The sequence below is a fragment of the Oncorhynchus masou genome, chromosome 31 (assembly GCF_036934945.1).
Source record: "Oncorhynchus masou masou isolate Uvic2021 chromosome 31, UVic_Omas_1.1, whole genome shotgun sequence".
Classification (NCBI taxonomy): domain Eukaryota; kingdom Metazoa; phylum Chordata; class Actinopteri; order Salmoniformes; family Salmonidae; genus Oncorhynchus; species Oncorhynchus masou.
Genome location: NC_088242.1, coordinates 1,876,742 through 1,897,462, shown reverse-complemented (window position 1 = coordinate 1,897,462; position 20,721 = coordinate 1,876,742). Strand labels below are relative to the sequence as shown.

The 20,721-nt window shown below is 46.0% G+C and overlaps 1 protein-coding gene across 1 annotated transcript in view; it reads right to left on the bottom strand.

The window, feature by feature from the left end:
• Positions 1-237: 237 nt before the first annotated feature.
• The window catches only part of LOC135524871 (netrin receptor UNC5B-b-like), a 98,749-nt gene continuing 78,265 nt past the window's right edge, over positions 238-20,721 (bottom strand). Inside the window, exons 9-17 of the mRNA XM_064952726.1 lie at positions 19,180-19,286; positions 12,868-12,974; positions 10,760-10,847; positions 8,671-8,845; positions 6,813-7,052; positions 3,460-3,609; positions 3,179-3,343; positions 1,011-1,189; positions 238-403 (exon numbers count right to left, since the gene is read on the bottom strand). Of these exons, the coding sequence (XP_064808798.1) occupies positions 238-403; positions 1,011-1,189; positions 3,179-3,343; positions 3,460-3,609; positions 6,813-7,052; positions 8,671-8,845; positions 10,760-10,847; positions 12,868-12,974; positions 19,180-19,286 (1,377 nt within the window). The remainder of the gene's footprint in view (positions 404-1,010; positions 1,190-3,178; positions 3,344-3,459; positions 3,610-6,812; positions 7,053-8,670; positions 8,846-10,759; positions 10,848-12,867; positions 12,975-19,179; positions 19,287-20,721) is intronic.

Sequence of the window (20,721 nt, the reverse complement as noted above, 5' to 3'; positions counted from 1 at the left end):
ATGGGGTGTGTGTGCTGGGCATAGGGAGGCTGATGAAGGGGGACACTGAGTGGAGATGGGCCATGGGACAGAGGTGAGATCATTCATCCTAGTAGTCTGTGAGTGATAGATCTGTCCACAAGCTGTGTACTGGGCATGTGTCCTTGTGCATATCCATAGGCAAGTATTGGTTTAATTTCCTTTCTAGATTCTTTCCCTACTTATTTTTTTCTCTCCCTCCCCCCCTCCCTTGACTAATCAGCAGTCCCCGTCTGTCGTCATGACAACCATCACCTCACTTTTGCCCATCTCCTCGAGAGCTGTCGCCAGGGACACCAGGTCCGCATCACCTTGGTGACAGGCCTCCCATAGGTCCAACAGAACAGCTGTGGGGCTGGGCTTTGTTGCAAAGTAGTTCAGATACCTGAGGGATTAAGGGAGGAGGATGAGAGAGAGAGAGATGGGGGGGAGAGGGAGGGAGGGGAGGAGAGAGAGAGAGAGACAGAGAGAGAGATGGGGTGGAGAGGGAGGGAGGGGAGGAGAGAGACAGAGAAGAAGGGGGAGAGAGAGAGAGAGAGACAGAGAGAGAGAGACAGAGAGAGAGAGAGAGATAGAGAGAGTGAGAGAGAGAGACAGATAGAGAGAGGGAGTGAGAGAGAGAGAGAGAGAGAGAGAGAGAGAGAGAGGAGAGGGAGGGAGAGAGAGAGAGGGAGGGAGACAGAGAGAGAGAGAGACAGAGAGAGAGAGAAAGAGAGAGAGAGACAGAGAGAGAGGGAGGGAGACAGAGAGAGACAGAGAGAGACAGAGAGAGAGAGAAAGAGAGAGAGAGACAGAGAGAGAGGGAGAGAGAGAGAGAGAGAGAGAGACAGAGAGGGAGGGAGAGAGGGAGACAGAGAGAGAGAGAGAGAGAGAGAGAGAGAGAGAGAGAGAGAGTTAACAACAGCACATATGGACAGAATAACAAACAGGCAAGTATAACATTTCTGATCTACTTAACACAGATAATTATAAACACACATTTTCTCTCTCACCTGTCGAAGTCCAGGCTGTGAGCCAGCAGTCTCCAGTCACAGCCGCGGGCGCTGGGGGCATCCAGACTGGCACAGATCTTCTGTCGTATGGTGCTGGGCAGACGGAAGGCATATGGCCCCACCTGGGAGGAGGGCAGGCAGGTGCCCCCGGAGGGGATAGGGGAGCAGGGCGGGAGGGTCTGGAGGTAGAGTCAGGATGGGTGGATGGAGAGAAATAGCAGTTAGGATCCGGGACAAAGCTGACTCAGGGCTTTGACATGTACAAAGCCCTGAGCTATCCTCAACCCTGGGTTAATACTAGCCCAAGGCTAGCTTCTGTTAACCCCAGGCTAACTGAAACCACTACAATATTCAAAAGAAGTGACAGCAGGAAGTCAGTGACTGACTAGTTCCTGAAAGTCCCCAAGGCGAAGTCCTGGGCTAAGGTCAGTGTCCTCCCACTCTAGAATGGTGCAGTCTGAATGCAACAGGTACTTCCTGTGTGTCTCTGTGTAACGGTTAAACCCTTCCCCCTGGTACCTCCTATGTGTATCTGTGTAACAGTTAAACCCTTCCCCCTGTTACCTCCTGTGTGTCTCTGTGTAACGGTTAAACCCTTCCCCCTGTTACCTCCTGTGTGTCTCTGTGTAACGGTTAAACCCTTCCCCCTGTTACCTCCTGTGTGTCTCTGTGTAACAGTTAAACCCTTCCCCCTGGTACCTCCTGTGTGTCTCTGTGTAACAGTTAAACACTTCCCCCTGTTACCTCCTGTGTGTCTCTGTGTAACAGTTAAACCCTTCCCCCTGTTACCTCCTGTGTGTCTCTGTGTAACGGTTAAACCCTTCCCCCTGTTACCTCCTGTGTGTCTCTGTGTAACAGTTAAACCCTTCCCCCTGTTACCTCCTGTGTGTCTCTGTGTAACAGTTAAACCCTTCCCCCTGTTACCTCCTGTGTGTCTCTGTGTAACAGTTAAACCCTTCCCCCTGTTACCTCCTGTGTGTCTCTGTGTAACGGTTAAACCCTTCCTCCTGTGTGTCTCTGTGTAACAGTTAAACCCTTCCCCCTGTTACTTCCTGTGTGTCTCTGTGTAACGGTTAAACCCTTCCTCCTGTGTGTCTCTGTGTAACAGTTAAACCCTTCCCCATGTTACATCCTGTGTGTCTCTGTGTAACAGTTAAACCCTTCCCCCTGTTACTTCCTGTGTGTCTCTGTGTAACGGTTAAACCCTTCCCCCTGTTACCTCCTGTATGTCTGTGTGTTACAGTTAAACCCTTCCCCCCTTCCCCATGTTACATCCTGTGTGTCTCTGTGTAACAGTTAAACCCTTCCCCCTGTTACCTCCTGTGTGTCTCTGTGTAATGTCCTGTGTGTCTCTGTGTAACAGTTAAACCCTTCCCCCTGTTACCTCCTGTGTGTCTCTGTGTAACAGTTAAACCCTTCCCCCTGGTACCTCCTGTGTGTCTCTGTGTAACGGTTAAACCCTTCCCCCTGTTACTTCCTGTGTGTCTCTGTGTAACAGTTAAACCCTTCCTCCTGTGTGTCTCTGTGTAACGGTTAAACCCTTCCCCCTGGTACCTCCTGTGTGTCTCTGTGTAACAGTTAAACCCTTCCCCCCATTACCTCCTGTGTGTCTCTGTGTCACGGGTAAACCCTTCCCCCTGTTACCTCCTGTATGTCTGTGTGTTACAGTGAAACCCTTCCCCATGTTACATCCTGTGTGTCTCTGTGTAACAGTTAAACCCTTCCCCCTGTTACTTCCTGTGTGTCTCTGTGTAACGGTTAAACCCTTCCCCCCTGTTACCTCCTGTGTGTCTCTGTGTAACGGGTAAACCCTTCCCCCTGTTACCTCCTGTATGTCTGTGTGCTACAGTGAAACCCTTCCCCATGTTACATCCTGTGTGTCTCTGTGTAACAGTTAAACCCTTCCCCCTGTTACCCCTGTTACTTCCCCCTGTTACCTCCTGTGTGTCCTGTAAAACCTTCCCCCGTTACCTCCTGTGTGTCTCTGTGTGTCTCTGTGTTACAGTTACAGTGAAACCCTTCCCCCTGTTACCTCCTGTGTGTCTCTGTGTAACGGTTAAAACCTTCCCCCCGTTACCTCCTGTGTGTCTCTGTGTAACAGTTAAACCCTTCCCCCTGTTACCTCCTGTATGTCTGTGTGTTACAGTGAAACCCTTCCCCCCTGTTACCTCCTGTATGTCAGTGTGCAGCTGGAAGATCTGTCCCTCTCCTTCCACCTGTCTGACACAGATCTTACAGGAGAGCTGAGACACGGCCAGGCTGCCTCTCTCTAGGCTGAAGGTACAGTGGAGGAGTCTCTGACTGCCACTCCAGATGTGGTAGAATGGAATCTCCTGGGGGAAGACATTGTATTAGATTAGATTACTGTGTGTGTGTGAGAGCGTGTGTGTGTGTGTGTGTGTGTGTGTGTGTGTGTGTGTGTGAGAGAGAGTTTGTGTGTGTGTCTGACCTGGTACTTGGCCAGTAGTTTGCTCCTCCAGTGTGAGTGAGGGATGTCATGGATGGACAGACGCAGGTTGTGGTAACTGTCTTTAAACAGCAGGGGTTTAGGGTCCTCCATCAACACCCCTCCTAGACTCCTCTCCAATTCCAACACCTCCTACAGAGAGAGAGAGAGAGACTAATACTGAAGATAGAATGTGGATAGATAGCTAGCCAGCCAACAAGACAGACAGAACAGGACAACGGCAGCAAAAGGGGGAGTTGTGCCTCTTGATATAGAATACCTCATGGTAACAAGAAGAATTGAATTCAATCCATAATTATCATGGCTGTGTACATCGCTCCGCAAAGCCAACACCACCTTGGCACTCAAACTGCATGGGGCCATAAACAAACATTCACCCAGAGGCATGGAGACATTAATCAATCAATCAATCAAATGTATTGATAAAGCCCTTCTTACATCAGCTGATGTCACAAAGTGCTGTACAGAAACCCAGCCTAAAACCCCAAACATCAAGCAATGCAGGTGTAGAAGCACGGTGGCTAGGAAAAACTCCCTAGAAAGGCCAGAACAAACCTAGAGAGGAACCAGGCTTTGAGGGGTGGCCAGTCCTCTTCTGGCTGTGCCGGGTGGAGATTATAACAGAACATGGCCAAGATGTTCAAATGTTCAGAGATGACCAGCAGGGACGAGTGGGGAGACTTAAAACGGTCCTTACTTCTACAAATATCCGTCTGCTGCACCACTAGGAGGAGCTAAAACTCCGGTCCACTTTCAATCTACCCATAGAAACACATACAAGGCCCTCCCTCATCCTCCCTTTGGCAAATCACACCATGCCTCGATCTTCCTGCTTTCTGCTTACAAACAAAAGCTCAAACAGGAAGTCGACGCGCTTAATATGAAAGTGGTTCCAATGAATCAGAAACAAGGCTACTGTTTTGTATAGACTGTATAGACCTTTTTTTCTACTGTGTTATTGACTTGTTAATTGTTTACTCCATGTGTAACTCTGTGTTGTCTGTTCACACTGCTATGCTTTATCTTGGCCAGGTCGCAGTTGCAAATGAGAACTTGTTCTCAACTAGCCTACCTGGTTAAATAAAGGTGAAATAAAAATAAAATAAAACAAATAAAGACTGGGATATGTTCTGGGATCCATCCGATAGCATTGACACCACATCAGTCACGGGCTTCATCAATAAGTACATAAACGACATCATCCCCAAAGTGACTATACGAACGTATCCAAAATAAAAACAGTAGATTACAGACAATATCCACGCTGCGCTAAAGGCTATAGTTACCGCTTGCATAGAACAGGACATGGACATGTACAAGACCTCCGGCGAGAAAAGGAGGAAGACGAAATCCTCCGACACTGGCTCCGGACGCTCATCGGATGTGGAAAAACAACACAGAGTCCTGCATGAAAGCCCCTGTTGTTCCAGATGACTGTGTGATCTTGCTCTCCGTGGCCGATGTGAGTAAAACTTTTCAACAACATTCACAAGGCCCGGAATATCAGGGCACGTTCTCAGAGCATGCGCAAGACCAGCTGGCACGTGTCTTCACTGACATTCTCAATCTCTCCATATCCATATCGGTCATCCATGTTTCAAAACCAACATTGTCCCTGTTCACAAGAACTCCGAGGTAACCTGCACCAAGGTATCATAACTCCAATTCCCGCCCCTGATCATAAACTGGGGTTGTATCCAAACCCCTCCTCCTCATACACTGATACATCATGTTCTTTCTCTTATTTATGTCTCACCTCTCTCTTAATTTATGTTTTTGTTTAGTCTGATGTTTTGTTTTGACTTGTTTTCATTTCTACAATAAAGTGACTTTGGGACCTTGAAAAGCCCTATTTTAAGTCCCATGTATTATCATTATTAAATTACTAACGCCCTGAAGCACTCAAATCTGTAATTATGAAGTGCTTTGAAAGGCTGGTCATGACTTCAAACGGCCCTCTCCCACCTGGACAACAGAGGAAATAACTATGTGAGAACGCTGTTGATATACTACAGCTCAGCGTTCAACACCATGGTCCCCGGGACTGAACACCTCCCTCTGCAACTGGACTTCCTGTCGGGCCGGCCCCAGGTGGTGGGAGTAGGTAACAACACCTTCGCCATGCTGACCCTCAAAACGGGGGCCCCTCAGGAGTGCATGCTTTGTCCCCTCCTGTACTCCCTGTTCACCCATGACTGCGTGGCCACGCACGACTCCGACACCATCATCGAGTTTGCTGTTGACACGATGATGGTAGGCCTGATCCCCCGACAGCGATGACACAGCCTACAGAGGTCAGAGACTTGGCAGTGTGGTGCCAGGACAACAACCTCTCCCTCAACGTCAGTAAGACCAAGGAACTGATTGTGGACTTCAAGACAAAGAGGGGAGAGCACGCCATCATCCACATCACTAAGGACTTAACATGGTCCACACACACCTGGACAGTTGTGAAGAGGGCATGGCAACGCCTCTTCCCCCTCAGGAAGGTGGAAAGATTTGGCACGGGTCCTCAGATCCTAGTAAAGTTATTCAGCTGCACCATCGAGTGCATCTTGATTGGCTGCATCACCGCCTGGTATGGAAAATGCTCCGACCTCGACCATAAAGTGCCACAGAGGGTGATGCGGACGGCCCAGTACATCATCACTGGGGACGAGCTCTCCGCCATCTCGGAACTCTATATCAGGCGGTGTCCGGCAAACGTTACTGGAGCAGCGGCTTTTGGATCAACAAGCTCCAAGACAGCTTCTACCCCGAAGCCACCAGACTGATAAATAGCCATCAGACTGCTATATAGCCACCAGACTGTTAAATAGCCACCAGACTGTTAAATAGCCACCAGACTGTTAAATAGCCACCAGACTGTTAAATAGCCACCAGACTGTTAAATAGCCACCAGACTGTTAAATAACCACCAGACTGTTAAATAGCCACCAGACTGTTAAATAGCCATCAGACTGCTAAATAGCCATCAGACTGTCCCTCCCCTCCCTCCCCTCAGGGCGTGTGGCGTGTCCCTCCCCTCCCTCCCCTCAGGACGTGTGGCGTGTCCCTCCCCTCCCTCCTTCCCCTCAGGGCGTGTAGTGTGTCCCTCCCCTCCCTACCCTGAGGGCTTGTCCCTCCCCTCCCTACCCTCAGGGCGTGTGGCGTGTCCCTCCCCTCCCTACCCTCAGGGCGTGTGGCGTGTCCCTCCCTCCCCTCAGGGTGTGTGGCGTGTCCCTCCCCCCTCCCTACCCTCAGGGGCGCGTCAGGGCGTGTCCCTCCCTCCCTCCCTACCCTCAGGGCGTGTCCCTCCCCTCCCTACCCTCAGGGCGTGTCCCTCCCCTCCCTACCCTCTGGGCGTGTGGCGTGTCCTGCGTGCAGTAAATCCTCAGGATGTAGTCCAGGGAGAGACAGGGGGCTCTGGGGGCGAACAGGGCCAGCTGTAGCCTCTTACAGGCGGGCTGGGGAGGGCAGGACTGGCCCACTAGACCGTAAGTCCCCAACTGCTCCATCACCACGTGGCAGTTCGACTCCTCTAGCTGGAGGTAGCAGGGGGACGATAGACTCTCCTTCCCCACCGTCAGCACCTCCTAGTGGCAGAATAGAGGTAGTGACAGGTTAGAATAGTATAGGACACACAAACGCATCCCGCCTGGTAGAGACAGCAGAGGAGGAGGCCAGGGGAACAGGTCTAGATTATGTTCCAACTTCTCATCGTAAATCTCAATATTTTTCCATAATACTGATTCTGTGACCTCCATATTTTCTTTCATCTCTGTCACCTCTAGTCTATTTACCCTCCCTCTCTTTCCTCACTCTTCTCTGTCTCCCCTTTCCTCCCTCCTCTCTGTCTCCCCTTTCCTCCCTCCTCTCTGTCTCCCCTTCCTCCCCTCCTCTCTCCTCCCCCTTTCCTCCCTCCCTCTGTCTCCCCTTTCCCCTCCTCTCTGTCCCCCCTTTCCTCTCCCTCTGTCTCCCCTTTCCTCTCCTCTCTGTCTCCCCTTTCCTCCCTCCTCTCTGTCTCCCCTTTCCTCCCTCCTCCCCTTTCCTCCCTCCTCTCTGTCTCCCCTTTCCTCCCTCCTCTCTCTCTCCCTTTCCTCCCTCCTCTCTGTCTCCCCTTTCCTCCCTCCTCTCTGTCTCCCCTTTCCTCCCTCCTCTCTGTCTCCCCTTTCCTCCCTCCTCTCTGTCTCCCTTTCCTCCCTCCTCTCTGTCTCCCCTTTCCTCCCTCCTCTCTGTCTCCCCTTTCCTCCCTCCTCTCTGTCTCCCCTTTCCTCCCTCCTCTCTGTCTTTCCCCTCCTCTCTGTCTCTTTCCTCCCTCCTCTGTCTCCCCTTTCCTCCCTCCTCTCTGTCTCCCTCTTTCTTTCCTCCCTCCTCTCTGTCTCCCCCCTCCTTCTGTCTCTTTCCTCTCCTCTCTGTCTCCCCTTTCCTCTCCTCCTGTCCCCTTTCTCCTCCTCTCTGTCTCCCTTCCTCCCTCCTCTCCTCCCTTTCCTCCTCTCTCCCCCTCCCTCCTCCTCCCCTTTCCCTCTCTGTTTCCCCTTTCCTCCCTCCTCTCTCCCATTTCCTTCCTCCTCTGTCCTCCTCTCTCTCCTCTCTGTCTCCCATTTCCTCCTCTCTGTCTCCCCTTTCCTCTCCTCTCTGTCTCCCCTTTCTCCCTCCTCTCTGTCTCCCCTTTTCTCCTCTGTCTCCCTTTCTCTCCTCTGTCTCCTTTCCTCCCTCCCCCTCCTCTCTGTCTCCCCCTTTCCTCCCTCCTCTCTGTCTCCCCTTTCCTCCTCCTCTCTGTCTCCCCTTTCCTCCTCCTCTCCTCTCTGTCTCCCCTTTCCCTCTGTCTCCCTTTCCTCCCTCCTCTCTGTCTCCCCCTTCCTCCCTCCTCTCTGTCTCCCCTTTCCTCCCTCCTCTCTCTGTCTCCCCTTTCTCTCCCTCCTCTCTGTCTCCCCTTTCCTCCCTCCTCTCTGTCTCCCCTTTCCTCCCTCCTCTCTGTCTCCCCTTTCCCTCTCCTCTTCCTCCCTCCTCCTTCCTCCCCCTCCTCTCTGTCTCCCCTTTCCTCCCTCCTCTCTGTCTCCCCTTTCCTCCCTCCTCTCTGTCTCCCCTTTCCTCCCTCCTCTCTGTCTCCCCTTTCCTCCCTCCTCTCTTTCTCCCCTGACCCCCTCCTTCTATCCCTCTTAACATGTTTCACCCAACGATGTTTGTGTATAACTAGGTTTCATGTCTCACCTCCCATGCCCCTTGGTGAGTCTGTGTCTTGAGGGTGAGGGTCCAGTCTGGTGTTGGGGTATCTAGCTGGGCACAGTGTGGCAGAGTGAGGACCACAGGTCGACTCAGCAGCATGCCTGATGGACCACAGCTCACCACCGGGCTCAGCACTGTCTGACTGCCCTCCGAAGGTAACCTAGAATAATATATAGTAATAATAATAACACATGTTAATAACACATAGTAATAACATGTTAATAACACATAGTAATAACACATAGTAATAACATGTTAATAACACATAGTAATAACATGTTAACAACACATAGTAATACCATGTTAACATCACATAGTAATAACATGTTAACAACACATAGTAATAACATGTTAACAACACATAGTAATAACACATAGTAATAACATGTTAACAACACATAGTAATAACACATAGTAATAACATGTTAACAACACATAGTAATACCATGTTAACAACACATAGTAATAACACATAGTAATAACATGTTAACAACACATAGTAATAACACATAGTAATAACATGTTAACAACACATAGTAATACCATGTTAACAACACATAGTAATAACACATAGTAATAACATGTTAACAACACATAGTAATACCATGTTAACAACACATAGTAATAACACATAGTAATAACATGTTAACAACACATAGTAATACCATGTTAACAACACATAGTAATAACACATAGTAATAACATGTTAACAACACATAGTAATAACACATAGTAATAACATGTTAACAACACATAGTAATAACATGTTAACACATAGCAATAATACATAGTAACAACACATAGTAATAATACATAGTAACAACACATAGTAATAACATGTTAACAACATAGTAATAACATGTTAACACATAGTAATAACATGTTAACAACATAGTAATAACATGTTAACAACACATAGTAATAAAATGTTAACAACACATAGTAATAACATGTTAACAACACATAGTAATACCATGTTAACAACACATAGTAATAACACATAGTAATAACATGTTAACAATACATAGTAATAACACATAGTAATAACATGTTAACAACACATAGTAATAACACATAGTAATAACATGTTAACAACACATAGTAATACCATGTTAACAACACATAGTAATAACACATAATAATAACATGTTAATAACACATAGTAATAACATGTTAATAACACATAGTAATAACACAGTAATAACATGTTAACAACACATAGTAATAACACATAGTAATAACATGTTAACAACACATAGTAATACCATGTTAACAACACATAGTAATAACACATAGTAATAACATGTTAATAACACATAGTAATAACATGTTAATAACACATAGTAATAACACGTTAATAACACATAGTAATAACACAGTAATAACATGTTAACAACACATAGTAATAACATGTTAATAACACATAGTAATAACACAGTAATAACATGTTAACAACACATAGTAATAACACATAGTAATAACATGTTAACAACACATAGTAATAACACATAGTAATAACATGTTAACAACACATAGTAATAACATGTTAATAACACATAGTAATAACATGTTAATAACACATAGTAATAACACGTTAATAACACATAGTAATAACACAGTAATAACATGTTAACAACACATAGTAATAACATGTTAATAACACATAGTAATAACACAGTAATAACATGTTAACACATAGTAATAACATGTTAACAACACATAGTAATAACATGTTAACAACACATAGTAATAACACTGTCTCACTGCTTTATGGTAACCTGGAAGCCACACAGAGAGTATACCAGTGTGCTGTTTTTCTCTCTCCAATTACTGTTTACCATAACCTAATTAAATAAAGGTTAAATAAAAAAACATCCTTCAGCAAATAGATTGGATTTGAAACTGTTTCTGAATGCAGACAGTCGTTTCACTTCGACTCCAAGCTGATCAACTCTACTGTCGAAAATGTCATCGAGAAGTTATGAACTGAAAATCAAGGTCAACTTTAAAATTGTGGCGTCCCAAACGTCCCTAGTGCACTACTTTTGACCAGTGTGTGTTTGTGTAGACTTACGTAGTTTTCTCAGACTTGTTGATAATGAGGTACATTTCATAGAACTTCCCCTGTGGAATAGTACCAGCTGGAACCAACAGACTCACACCTGGAGAGAGGGAGGAGAAGGAGAGAGAGAAGGGGAGAGAGAGGAGAAGGAGAGAGAGAGAGAGGGGAGAGAGGAGAAGGAGAGAGAGAGAGAGAGGGGAGAGGGAGGAGAGGGAGGAGTTAAGTCAGTTCAGAACAAATTCTGTCTAGGAACAGTGGGTTGACTGTTCTAGGAACAGTGGGTTGACTGGTCTAGGAATAGTGGGTTAACTGGCCTAGGAACAGTGGGTTAACTGGCCGAGGAACAGTGGGTTAACGACAGATTTGGAACGACAGATTTGTACCTTGTCAGCTCGAGGGTTTGAACTTGCAACCTTCCGGTTACTAGTCCAACGCTCTAACCACTAGGCTGCCACCCCAATAAATATGGGTTGTATTTACAATGGTGTTTGACCTTTTCTCGTGGCAACAGATCACACATCTTGCTGCTCTGATGGCACACTGTGGAATTACACCCAGTAGATATGGGAGTTTATTAAAATTGGGTTTGTTTTCAAATTATTTGGGGATCTGTGTCATCTGAGGGAAATGTGTGTCTCTAATATGGTCATACATTGGGCAGGAGGTTAGGAAGTGCAGCTCAGTTTCCACCTCATTTTGTGGGCAGTGAGCACATAGCCTGTCTTCTCTTGAGAGCTATGTCTGCCTACGGCGGCCTTTCTCAATAGCAAGGCTATGCTCACTGAGTCTGTACATAGTCAAAGCTTTCTTTAATTTTGGGTCAGGTATTCTGCCGCTGTGTACTCTCTGTTTAGGGCCAAATAGCATTCTAGTTTGCTCTGTTTTAAAATAATTCTTTCCAATGTGTCAAGTAATTATCTTTTTGTTTTCTCATGATTTGGTTGGGTCTAATTGTGTTGCTGTCCTGGGGCTCTGTGGGGTGTGTTTGTGTTTGTGAACAGAGCTCCAGGACACACACATCATTAGTGGGTATCGGCCTTATTCTGCTCTATATTCTTGCAGAATTCTGCATGCAGAGTCTCAATTTGGTGTTTGTCTCATTTTGTGAAGTCTTGGTTGGTGAGCGGACCCCAGACCTCACAACCATAAAGGACAATGGGCTCTATGACTGATTCAAGTATTTTTAGCCAGATCCTAATTGGTATGTTGAATTTAATGTTCCTTTTGATGGCATAGAATGCCCTTCTTGCCTTGTCTCTCAGATCGTTCACAGTTTTGTGGAAGTTACCTGTGGCGCTGATGTTTAGGCCAAGGTATGTATAGTTTTTGGTGTGCTCTAGGGCAACTGTGTCTAGATGGAATTTGTATTTGTGGTCCTGGTGACTGGACCTTGTTTGGAACACCATTATTTTGGTCTTACTGAGATTTACTGTCAGGGCCCAGGTCTGACAGAATATGTGCATAATATCTAGGTGCTGCTGTAGGCCCTCCTTGGTTGGTGACAGAAGCACCAGATCATCAGCAAACAGCAGACATTAGACTTCATATTCTAGTAGGGTGAGGCTGGGTGCTGCAGACTGTTCTAGTGCCCTCGCCAATTCATTTAACTGCCCCTGAACAGGCAGTTAACCCACTGTTCCTAGGCCGTCATTGAAAATAAGAATTTGTTCTTAACTGACTTACCTGGTTAAATAAAGGTAAAAAAAATAAATAAATATGTTGAATACGGAGTGGCTTAATCTGAATCTAGTGAGGCCCGGGTGCTGCAGACTGTTCATTCATAACGTCATCTTATTAAATCGCTGCTCCTCCTTCACTACCACTACAATGGTCCGACTACAGAAGATATCACATTAAGTGACGCTCTGTTTTTATTTTTTGTTGTTGTTGCCTTTGTACAATGTATTGGAAGATCTTTGTTCTCTCTGAAGGCCTAGGTCCTATTGTCACAGTTCTCCACTGCCTGTGTGTGTGTGACAGTGTGTTACCTGTGTGTGTGTGTGTGTGTGTGTGTGTGTGTGTGTGTGTGTGTGTGTGTGTGTGTGACAGTGTGTTGTGTGTGTGTGTGTGTGTGTGTGTGTGTGTGTGTGTGTGTGTGTGTGTGACAGTGTGTATCCTACCTGTGTTGGGGATGCCGAGTCGTCCCCCCAGGTGGCCCAGGGTAGCGGAGGTGCTGTGGCCAGGATCTCTGATCACTGTATGAAGACCGCCGTGGTGGTACCCATCTCTGTCAAGGTTTTAATACACCCACATAGCAGTTCATATGAATACTGTGTGTTAACTGTGTTGGGGGGTAGTATGTGTGTTAACTGTGTTGGGGATGGTGTGTGTGTTAACTGTGTTGGGGAATGGTGTGTTACTGGTGTGTGTGTTAACTGTGTTGGGGATGGTGTGTGTGTTAACTGTGTTGGGGGATGGTGTGTGTGTTAACTGTGTTGGGGGATGGTGTGTTACTGGTGTGTGTGTTAACTGTGTTGGGGATGGTGTGTGTGTTAACCGTTAACTGTGTTGGGGAATGGTGTGTTACTGGTGTGTGTGTTAACTGTGTTGGGGATGGTGTGTGTGTTAACTGTGTTGGGGGTGGTGTGTTACTGGTGTTTGTGTTAACTGTGTTGGGGGTGGTGTGTGTGTTAACTGTGTTGGGGATGGTGTGTGTGTTAACTGTGTTGGGGGATGGTGTGTTACTGGTGTGTCTGTTAACTGTGTTGGGGGTGGTGTGTGTGTTAACTGTGTTGGGGATGATGTGTGTATTAACTGTGTTGGGGGTGGTGTGTGTGTTAACTGTGTTGGGGGTGGTGTGTGTATTAACTGTGTTGGGGGATGGTGTGTGTGTTAACTGTGTTGGGGTGGTGTGTGTGTTAACTGTGTTGGGGGATGGTGTGTTACTGGTGTGTGTGTTAACTGTGTTGGTCATGGTGTGTGTGTTAACTACCCGGTCATCATTCCGCGTCGCTCCACAGGTAGTATCACATTTTCATTTCACTTCATTACAGTACAATGGTTTGATTTGTTTGATCGTAGCTAGCCAGCTACATAGCCGTCTTTGTATCTAAGACAATTGTGTAGGGGGGAGCGATTTTCTAGGTTAACTGGCCAGCTATTGTCGTTTTTCTAACGTAGCTAGCCAGCTAGCCCCCGAATAGCAGCACTGTAGTAACTATTACAGTACAACGGTTTGTTTTGTTTGATCGTAGCTAGCTAGCTACATAGCCGTCTTTGTATCTAAGACAATTGTGTAGCCTAGAGCGATTTTCTAGGTTAGCTGGCCAGCTATTGTCGTTCTTCTAACTGTGTTGCCAGGGAATACCAGCACTGTAGTAACTATTACAGTACAACGGTTTGTTTTGTTTGATCGTAGCTAGCTAGCTACATAGCCGTCTTTGTATCTAAGACAATTGTGTAGCCTAGAGCGATTTTCTAGGTTAGCCAGCCAGCTATTGTCGTTCTTTTAAAGTAACGGTTAATCAACCTTGCTAGCTAGTTACTGGTAGTGTGTTAACAGCACTGTAGAAACTATTACACTGACGGACTGTGTTGGGGGACTTGATTAGTGTAGTGTCAACATGTGTTACTACCAGCTAGCCTACTCCAGCAGTACTGTATCATTTCAATCATTTTAGTCAATAAGATTCTTACTGGTGTGTGTGTTAACTTTCTGAACATTCGAGACGTGTAGTCCACTGGTTGTCATTCCAACTTTGCATTGGGGTGCCTCTTCTTACCCTGTTAACTATGTGTCTATCTATCCCTGTTTCTCCTCTGCACAGACCATACAAACGTGTTACTGGTGTTTGTGTTAACTGTGTTGGGGACCCACGTGGAGTTCCTGGTTGGGGATAGCCTCTGGAACTGTGATTGCGGCCAACAAGGCAGAGTTCATCTCAGCCTATGCCTCCCTCCAGTCCCTCGACTTCCTGGCACTGACGGAAACATGGATCACCACAGATAACACTGCTACTCCTACTGTCTCTAACTGTCGTCCGCCCACGTGTTCTCGCACACCCCGAGAGCTTCTGGTAAGCGGGGTGGTGGCACCGGGATCCTCATCTCTAAGTGGTCATTCTGGTCTCTGTCCCTTACCCATCTATCTATGGGCCTGGTTTGAATTCCATGCTGTCACAGTTACCAGCCCTTTCAAGCTTAACATTCTTATCATTTATGCCCTCCAGGTTCCTGAGAGTTAACTGTGTTGGGGATGATGCCTTGATAAGCTGTTTGGGGGATGGTGTCTTACAGTCCTGTGTGTTAACTGTGTTGGGGATGGTGTGTGTGTTAACTCATTTCTCTGCCTCCTTCTTTAACTCCTCTCCTGGGGGTGGTTTGACCTCACCCTGTCACCTTGGGGGATGGCAGGCAATACGTGACCTTATCTTTACTGGGGATGCTGTTCTTCCACTAACCTCACTGGGGGCAACTCCCTATTAAGTCTCCAGGGATGGTGTCATCTCCCGTGTGGATTTAACTGCTGTTGGCTGGGCTCCCTGCCTGTGCCATTAAACCCTACAACTCATCCAGAACGGGGTGGTGTGGTGTTAACTGTGTTCTGGTCACGTCACCTGGTGTGTGTGTTCCACTGGCTTCCAGTTGGGGATCCGCTACAAGACCATGGTGCTTTAACGGAGCTGTGGGGATGGTGCAGTTACCTCCAGGCTCTGTCAGGCCCTACACCCTGTGTTGGGCATGCGTTCATCCACTGTGTGGGGGGATGGCCTGTGTGTGTCCCTACCACTGAGGGGATGGTTGTCAGCCCAGTCAAAACTGTTGTGTCTGGCCCCCCAATGGTGGAACAAACTGTCACGACGCCAGGACAGTGGTGTCAATCAACTGTGTTGGGGGACCTGAAACCCCACCTCTTCAAGGAATACCTAGGATAGGATAAGTAATCCTTCTCACCACCCCCCTTAATGATTTGGGGGATGCACTATTGTAAAGTGGCTGTTCCACTGTGATGGGGAAGGTGAATTACCAATTTGTAACTGTGTTGGGGGTCAGCTCTGGATAAGAGCGTCTGCTAAATGACTTAAATGTAAATGTAATGTTAACTGTGTTGGTGGTGGTGTGTGTGTTAACTGTGTTGGGGATGATGTGTGTATTAACTGTGTTGGGGGGATGGTGTGTTACTGGTGTGTGTGTTAACTGTGTTGGGGATGGTGTGTGTGTTAACTGTGTTGGGGTGGTGTGTGTGTTAACCGTGTTGGGGGTGGTGTGTGTGTTAACTGTGTTGGGGGATGGTGTGTTACTGGTGTGTGTGTTAACTGTGTTGGGGATGGTGTGTGTGTTAACTGTGTTGGGGGATCATGTGTGTATTAACTGTGTTGGGGGATGGAGTGTTACTGGTGTGTGTGTTAACTGTGTTGGGGTGGTGTGTGTGTTAACCGTGTTGGGGGTGGTGTGTGTGTTAACTGTGTTGGGGGATGGTGTGTTACTGGTGTGTGTGTTAACTGTGTTGGGGATGGTGTGTTACTGGTGTGTGTATTAACTGTGTTGGGGATGGTGTGTTACTGGTGTGTGTTAACTGTGTTGGGGATGATTTGTGTGTTAACTGTGTCGGGGGATGGTGTGTTACTGGTGTGTGTGTTAACTGTGTTGGGGTGGTGTGTTACTGGTGTGTGTGTGAACTGTGTTGGGAATGATTTGTGTGTTACTGGTGTGTGTGTTAACTGTGTTGGGGATGGTGTGTGTGTTAACTGTGTTGGGGGATGGTGTGTGTGTTAACTGTGTTGGGGGATGGTGTGTTACTGGTGTGTGTGTTAACTGTGTTGGGGATGGTGTGTGTGTTAACTGTGTTGGGGAATGGTGTGTTACTGGTGTGTGTGTTAACTGTGTTGGGGATGGTGTGTGTGTTAACTGTGTTGGGGGTGGTGTGTTACTGGTGTTTGTGTTAACTGTGTTGGGGGTGGTGTGTGTGTTAACTGTGTTGGGGATGGTGTGTGTGTTAACTGTGTTGGGGGATGGTGTGTTACTGGTGTGTGTGTTAACTGTGTTGGGGGTGGTGTGTGTGTTAACTGTGTTGGGGATGATGTGTGTATTAACTGTGTTGGGGGTGGTGTGTGTGTTAACTGTGTTGGGGGTGGTGTGTGTATTAACTGTGTTGGGGGATGGTGTGTGTGTTAACTGTGTTGGGGATGGTGTGTGTGTTAACTGTGTTGGGGGATGGTGTGTTACTGGTGTGTGTGTTAACTGTGTTGGTCATGGTGTGTGTGTTAACTGTGTTGGTGGTGGTGTGTGTGTTAACTGTGTTGGGGATGATGTGTGTATTAACTGTGTTGGGGGGATGGTGTGTTACTGGTGTGTGTGTTAACTGTGTTGGGGATGATTTGTGTGTTAACTGTGTCGGGGGATGGTGTGTTACTGGTGTGTGTGTTAACTGTGTTGGGGATGGTGTGTTACTGGTGTGTGTGTTAACTGTGTTGGGGATGATTTGTGTGTTAACTGTGTTGGGGGGATGGTGTGTTACTGGTGTGTGTGTTAACTGTGTTGGGGATGGTGTGTGTGTTAACTGTGTTGGGGGTGGTGTGTGTGTTAACTGTGTTGGGGGTGGTGTGTGTATTAACTGTGTTGGGGGATGGTGTGTGTGTTAACTGTGTTGGGGATGATTTGTGTGTTAACTGTGTCGGGGGATGGTGTGTTACTGGTGTGTGTGTTAACTGTGTTGGGGATGGTGTGTGTGTTAACTGTGTTGGGGATGGTGTGTGTGTTAACTGTGTTGGGGATGATGTGTGTATTAACTGTGTTGGGGGATGGTGTGTGTGTTAACTGTGTTGGGGGGATGGTGTGTTACTGGTGTTTGTGTTAACTGTGTTGGGGGTGGTGTGTGTGTTAACTGTATTGAGGATGGTGTGTGTGTTAACTGTGTTGGGGGTGGTGTGTGTGTTAACTGTGTTGGGGTGGTGTGTGTATTAACTGTGTTGGGGGATGGTGTGTTACTGGTGTGTGTGTTAACTGTGTTGGGGATGGTGTGTTACTGGTGTGTGTGTTAACTGTGTTGGGGATGGTGTGTGTGTTAACTGTGTTGGGGGTGGTGTGTGTGTTAACTGTGTTGGGGGTGGTGTGTGTGTTAACTGTGTTGGGGGTGGTGTGTTACTGGTGTGTGTGTTAACTGTGTTGGGGATGGTGTGTGTGTTAACTGTGTTGGGGGATCATGTGGATTAACTGTGTTGGGGGATGGAGTGTTACTGGTGTGTGTGTTAACTGTGTTGGGGTGGTGTGTGTGTTAACTGTGTTGGGGATGATTTGTGTGTTAACTGTGTTGGGGTGGTGTGTGTATTAACCGTGTTGGGGATGGTGTGTTACTGGTGTGTGTGTTAACTGTGTTGGGTGTGGTGTGTGTATTAACTGTGTTGGGGGATGGTGTGTTACTGGTGTGTGTGTTAACTGTGTTGGGGATGGTGTGTGTGTTAACTGTGTTGGGGGTGGTGTGTGTGTTAACTGTGTTGGGGATGTTGTGTGTGTTAACTGTGTTGGGGATGGTGTGTGTGTTAACTGTGTTGGGGGACGGTGTGTGTGTTAACTGTGCTGGGGGTGGTGTGTATGTTAACTGTGTTGGGGGTGGTGTGTGTGTTAACTGTGTTGGGGGTGGTGTGTGTGTTAACTGTGTTGGGGGTGGTGTGTGTGTTAACTGTGTTGGGGGATGGTGTGTTACTGGTGTGTGTGTTAACTGTGTTGGGGGTGGTGTGTGTGTTAACTGTGTTGGGGGTGGTGTGTGTAAACTGTGTTGGGGTGGTGTGTGTATTAACTATGTTGGGGGATGTTGTGTTACTGGTGTGTGTGTTAACTGTGTTGGGGATGATTTGTGATTTAACTGTGTTGGGGATGGTGTGTTACTGGTGTGTGTGTTAACTGTTTTAGGGATGGTGTGTGTGTTAACTGTGTTGGGGGTGGTGTGTGTATTAACTGTGTTGGGGGATGGTGTGTTACTGGTGTGTGTGTTAACTGTGTTGGGGATGGTGTGTTACTGGTGTGTGTGTTAACTGTGTTGGGGGTGGTGTGTGTGTTAACTGTGTTGGGGTGGTGTGTGTGTTAACTGTGTTGGGGGTGGTGTGTGTGTTAACTGTGTTGGGGGTGGTGTGTGTTTTAACTGGCTTGGGGGTGGTTACCATTCTAGGCGACCATCGAGCAGTGAGACATGCGTTATTAGCATGTCATTACTATGCGTTATTAGCATGTCATTACTATGCGTTATTAGCATGTCATTACTATTCAAAATGGAACGAGTACTTTTGGGTGTCAAGGAAAATGTATGTAGTTAAAAGAAAAGAACAATATTTTCTTAAGAAATGTATTGGAGTAAAAGTTGTCAAAAATATAAATAGCAAAGTACAGATTCACCCAAAACGACTTAAGTAGTACTTTAAAGTATTTTTACTGAAGTACTTTACACCACTGTGTGTGTGTCTGCATGCGTGTTTGAGAGGACATTGTGTGTGTCCTACCTGTCCCATGCCACTGTCCTGCCCATGGTGCCGCCCACGTGCTTCAGGCCGAGGATCTCAGGGTCTGCTGGCAGCTCCAGGGATGACAGGGTGGACGAGTTGTACATCTTTATTTTAGGAAAACAAACACACACATATATATAATAATAACAATAATGTACATATACATAACTATTACACCATACAGCAATATAACTATTACAGCATACACCAATATGACTATTACACCATACACCAATATAACTATTACTCCATACACCAATATGACTATTACACCATACACCAATATGACTATTACACCATACACCATACACCAATATAACTATAACACCATACACCAATATGACTATTACACCATACACCCAATATGACTATTACACCATACACCAATATGACTATTACACCATACACCAATATGACTATTACACCATACACCAATATGACTATTACACCATACACCAATATAACTATTACACCATACACCAATATGACTATTACACCATACACCAATATAACTGTTACACCCAATATGACTATTACACCATACACCAATATAAATGTTACACCATTATGACTATTACACCATACACCAATATAACTATTACACCATACACCTAAATATAAGGGGGTTGAGATTAGGATTATTATCCTACACCAATAGGTATTCCCATACACCCAATATAACTATTACACCATACACCAATATAACTATTCCACCATACACCAATATAATTATTACACCACCAATATAACTATTCCACCATACACCAATATAACTATTACACCATTATAACTATTCCACCATACACCAATAATAACACTATACACCATACACCCCAATATAACTATTACACCATACACCAATATAACTATTACACCATACACCAATATAACTATTACACCATACACCAATATAACTATTCCACCATACACCCATATAATTATTACACCATACACCAATATAACTATTCCACCATACACCCAATATGACTATTACACCATACACCATTATGTCTATTACACCATACACCAATATAACTATTCATACACCATATAAACCCAATATGACTATACACCATACACCAATATAACATTACACCATACACCAATATAACTATTACACCATACACCAATATAAATGTTACACCATTATGACTATTACACCATACACCAATATAACTATTACACCATACACCCAATATAACTATTACACCATACACCAATATAACTATTACACCATACACCCAATATAACTATTCCACCATACACCATTATGTCTATTACACCATACACCAATATAACTATTCCACCATACACCATTATGTCTATTACACCATACACCAATATAACTATTACACCATACACCCAATATAACTATTACACCATACACCAATATAACTATTACACCATACACCAATATGACTATTACACCATACACCAATATAACTATTCCACCATACACCCAATATGTCTATTACACCATACACCATTATGTCTATTACACCATACACCATTATAACTATTACACCATACACCAATATA